Raw genomic sequence first — 4,408 nt, forward strand, 5'->3', positions numbered from 1 at the left:
TTAGGCTAGATTTGGCTTACGTGTTGCAAACAAAAAGAATATGGGAGATCTCTTACAGTTTTTTTAATGCTCAATATTTAATTTCAAGTTCTCCCTAAGAAAGATAAAGAAAGTAAAATCAAATCTTGATCCCTCAAGTTGCAATGTCTCCCCAATTTCTTTTCTTTTTTATTTTAAAAAATACCCCTTTAACCAATTTAAAATCACATTTTTTACCTTCTTTTTTTTTTTTAACCCTAAAACCTAAAATGCTAGTTTTGCCCTTGTCTCGACCATTGAAAAAACTACAAGAGATTTCATGTAATTTTTTTTTTTAGTTTCAGCATCTAAGCCAAATCATATTCTTAAATGCCATCTAATCAGCTATTCTACACCATTTGGTACAACATTAATTAGATCAATATCCTTAACAGTTACTAGTTTTTTTTTTTTTTTTTTTTTAAACGTAATAGTATAAATCATCCATTTTAAATCTAAAATTTAATAATAATTCATCTAAAATATAATAATATAATGCCAAAAAATATGCACGTGAGAATACGTGCAACATTTCCCTTACGTAAATATCATTTACTTGAATGGAATAAGATCTATTTGCAATAAATACTACCTCTTAAAGTCTTGGGTCTTTGCTTCCCAACCAAAACCTATATCCCTAGGGTAAAAAATACTCAATATTTTGTAGAGAATAGGATAGGCATGAGAGGTTATTGATTGATTGTATGGATATAGATAAATTAAATTGGATGAAAAAAAGAAAAAGAAAAAGAGACCTCGAAAGAGACGAGATATCAAAGTTGCCCATGACTTGCCACAACTCTCCATTATGGGGGAACAGAACTCCCGCTAGAGAGTCGAGACTCTTCGGCTATTTGCTCCTATTCCTTATTCTATAACAAAAAGAATTACTCGCACTAATAAATGTACGCTTTTAAAGCGCCCCATGCTCCCCATTCCCACGTAAAATGAGGTCCCCAATAAACCCCTATTGCGGGGAGAAGGACAGAGACTCCACATTATCCCTTTCCCAACAAGATTGTACAGTGGCGCTACCTTTCAGTCTCCGCACTCCACTACTCTATTCCTTTTTAATTATTATTATTATTATTATTATTTTTTTAAAAAAACTAAACCTATATAATCAATTAGAATAAATACGTACCAATATAAATGAATAAATTTTATACTGAATAATTATGATGTATAGACAAGCATTGCAAACTCGGCAACAAACACCCACCAAAAAGGGGTAAGATTAGTCGGAAAGTGTTGGTGTGAACAACATCCGATGATTAAGTTATTAAATGTAAAAAGGTGAATTGCTACGAGGGTTAGAGTTAGGATCTTAGTCGTGAGAATGGTTTTGTGATCGTATCGGAAATGATGGCATATTTTTCATTTGTGTCGAATCACCCTCTGAGAATGCGTCTTTGGCCAAGTGTCAACTGTTGATGGTATACAACCCTGACATGGTGTGGCACTGAATTATAGCTCATAGACAGGTTGTTACTGTGACCTAAAGCTATGCTGAATTCTATGCTTGTTGGCGATTGTGACCTTATGTTCTTTATGCAATTGTTGAGCTGGCACATTGGCTTTCCTAGCCCAATCGAGGCTTGTGAATTGGGTCTGATTAATCGGGACCAAAAGATTGGCTCCGAGGCTCAAAATTTCGACTTGAGCGGACCGAGTAGATACATGATATATCAAATAATAATTATAAAAATGAATTATTGATGCAACATATATAAATAGATTTATAAAGAAAAAACTGATGCCTATGTGCTCTTTCTTTGTCGAAGTTTTAAATTAACAAAACGCATCAAAAACCATATATATTATATAGATCGATATTCTCCCCCTTGGCATCAATGAACTCTAATGAATTTTCTAACAAGTGGGCCTGCTGAGACTTGGAAGGGAGCTATTAAAAAATTGAACTATTTCCAGCAATCGAGTTGGCAATTGACAAAACCCGGCAGTGGCGAATGGTCCTCGAGAAGTTTGCATGGAAAGAATGTCTGAACTTTTGAGTCACGTTAATGAAAAGCAGTTCACTCGCTACAGTCGATAGACTTTTTTTTTAAAATAAAAAAAAGAAAAGAAAAGAATTAATCTTACATTTCAAACTTATTTCTTATCCATACATTTTTTAAAAAGTGATAAATTTGTGTGGAAAATAACAATATTTTTTTACTGTTAAAGGACGAAGTTTCCTCTTATGATTGGAAGAAATATTTTGACTTCATTCAACATGCGTGATGCGTCTCAGAATATGTGATGGGCATATATATATATAATATGAGAAATACATATTTTAAAAACAGAATAAAAAATACATGAGTTTAATAGATTGAGCAGGATAAATTTATTTAGAAAACCAGTTTATTAAGTGATAAACCTATGGAGCAGACCAATCACACTATAGAACGAGTTGAAAAGCAACCTAACCCCAGTATAGAAAGCTTGGTCAAATTCCGTACTGGTTTTCACTCAGAAAGGGCCAGATCTCTCTACACTGCAAGTCTAGAATATGGGGAAAGAGACCAGAGCTGAAATTTGATCCCCTAATCTCGCAGAAATCCTTTTCCATTGTGTTTTTCAGGCTGTCTATTTATCCTCTTATTTTAACTTTCTCTCTTCCTTCTCTTGAATTTGTCAATCCACTCACTGGTCTTTCTTTATGCCCATCATTTCTTTACCTTTCCTCTGTTTAGCTCCCTCAAAGTAGTCGCTGTACCAATCAAGCCAAACCGAAAGATGAAGATCCAGTGTGATGTGTGTAACAAAGACGAGGCCTCCGTGTTCTGCACCGCCGACGAGGCAGCCCTCTGCGACGCCTGCGACCACCGCGTCCACCACGCGAACAAGCTCGCCTCCAAGCACCAACGCTTCTCGCTTATCCACCCTTCTTCCAAACAATTCCCTCTCTGCGACGTTTGCCGGGTATAATTAACCCACAAATGAATGATGGGTTTTTTTTTTTTTTTTTGGTTGTTGTTGGTGTATTTGCTAATTTGATTTGGATTCGCTGTAGGAGAGACGAGCTTTCTTGTTCTGTCAGGAGGACAGAGCGATTCTGTGCAGAGACTGTGATATTCCGATTCACACGGCCAACGAGCACACCCAGAAGCATAATAGGTTCCTTCTTACTGGGGTTAAGCTGTCTGCTACCTCGACGCGCTATACGTCATCCTCCTCCTCCGCCGCCGCTGCTTCAACCGACGTCTGTGAGCCTGTTCCTGATCACAAATCTCAGCCCGTGATCAAGAACTCCGCTGCTACTTCTCTTGCAGTTTCACCAACAGCAATCACTGACAAGGGTGGTGAAAAGTTGCCGATGGACCAAACGAGTAGCATCTCGGAGTACTTAATAGAGACGCTGCCGGGGTGGCACGTTGAAGAATTTCTCGATTCAACTTATGATCCCTTTGGTTTCTGTAAGGTTTGCATTTCTAAATTCAAACAGGATTGGTTTCACTTTCTTGAAAATATGTATTGCCCAAATGAGGATTTTTGTGATTTCCTAGATCTCAAAAATTTAATATTCGTTATCTCTGTTGATGGCAGAGCGATGATGGTGTATTGCCGTTTCTGGATGCTGATCTTGGGAGCAATATGGGTACTTTCTCGTCTGAGAGTAGTTTTGGCATTTGGGTCCCTCAATCAACTGCTCCTCTGTTTCCTCCACACATGGCTGTGCAGACTGCGCTCAAAGAGACTAAAGAAGGCACTACTATAAAAGCCAACAAAAGGTGGATGGACGATGGTTTCACCGTTCCACAAATTACCACTCCGTCCACTGGCTCCAAGAGATCTAGACCTTTGTGGTAGAATCAGAGCCTCCAAATCTCGTATTTTCAAGAACAGAGCTCATGTTCATATTTTCCTGATTTGGCTTGAACGAACGTTGTTTTCTTTTCTTTGCAAGTTTTGTTTGTAGTTTTATCCTTTTTCCACCTTCTCTCTGTGTCATAACCCAACCCAGGTTCAGTTTTCATCTTTTTTTTGTCTCGTCTTCCTCCCTGAGCTTGCGAATGCGTGCATCATTGTAGATATCAATGCAATCTACGGAGATTTTTGCTTCTGGCATGTAAATACAGGCAAACATTTTGAATTTCACCTCCTAAAATATGATGAATCTTGCTACATAGTACGTCCTTGCAATTTCAAAGAAAGGACAGTTTGTCAGTGTGATAATTACCACAGATTTTGAGGGACGTGGCCGTAGAAGCACACACAATCATCTAAGTTAGCCAAAATGGTGTACCTTAATTAGTAAGGTCGGAGGAACAGTTAACAAAAAGGATTCATTTGTCTGAGAGTTCGAAATGGGAAAGTTCTATTGACATGAATTGTGCCTTGGTCTAGTAACACCACACTGAACTTCCGTTGAGAGAGTGATCAT

The 4,408-nt window shown here is 37.7% G+C and overlaps 1 protein-coding gene across 1 annotated transcript; it reads left to right on the forward strand.

Annotated features, from left to right (window-relative positions):
- The first annotated feature begins 2,431 nt into the window (after positions 1 to 2,431).
- On the forward strand, positions 2,432 to 4,085 carry LOC133872004 (B-box zinc finger protein 21). Its single transcript, XM_062309508.1, has 3 exons — positions 2,432 to 2,946; positions 3,038 to 3,445; positions 3,571 to 4,085. The coding sequence occupies exons 1-3, from the start codon at positions 2,761 to 2,763 to the stop codon at positions 3,832 to 3,834; spliced, it is 858 nt and encodes a 285-aa protein (XP_062165492.1). The 5' UTR covers positions 2,432 to 2,760; the 3' UTR covers positions 3,835 to 4,085.
- The last annotated feature ends 323 nt before the right edge of the window (positions 4,086 to 4,408 follow it).

Source organism: Alnus glutinosa, chromosome 6, assembly GCF_958979055.1.
Source record: "Alnus glutinosa chromosome 6, dhAlnGlut1.1, whole genome shotgun sequence".
Classification (NCBI taxonomy): Eukaryota; Viridiplantae; Streptophyta; class Magnoliopsida; order Fagales; family Betulaceae; genus Alnus; species Alnus glutinosa.

Coding starts and splice junctions, on each gene's coding strand:
- LOC133872004 (XM_062309508.1), top strand. CDS start 2,761: ATGAAGATCCAGTGTGATGTGTGTAACAAAGACGAGGCCTCCGTGTTC. Junction 2,947..3,037: donor CTCTCTGCGACGTTTGCCGG/GTATAATTAACC, acceptor GATTCGCTGTAG/GAGAGACGAGCTTTCTTGTT. Junction 3,446..3,570: donor ATCCCTTTGGTTTCTGTAAG/GTTTGCATTTCT, acceptor TGTTGATGGCAG/AGCGATGATGGTGTATTGCC.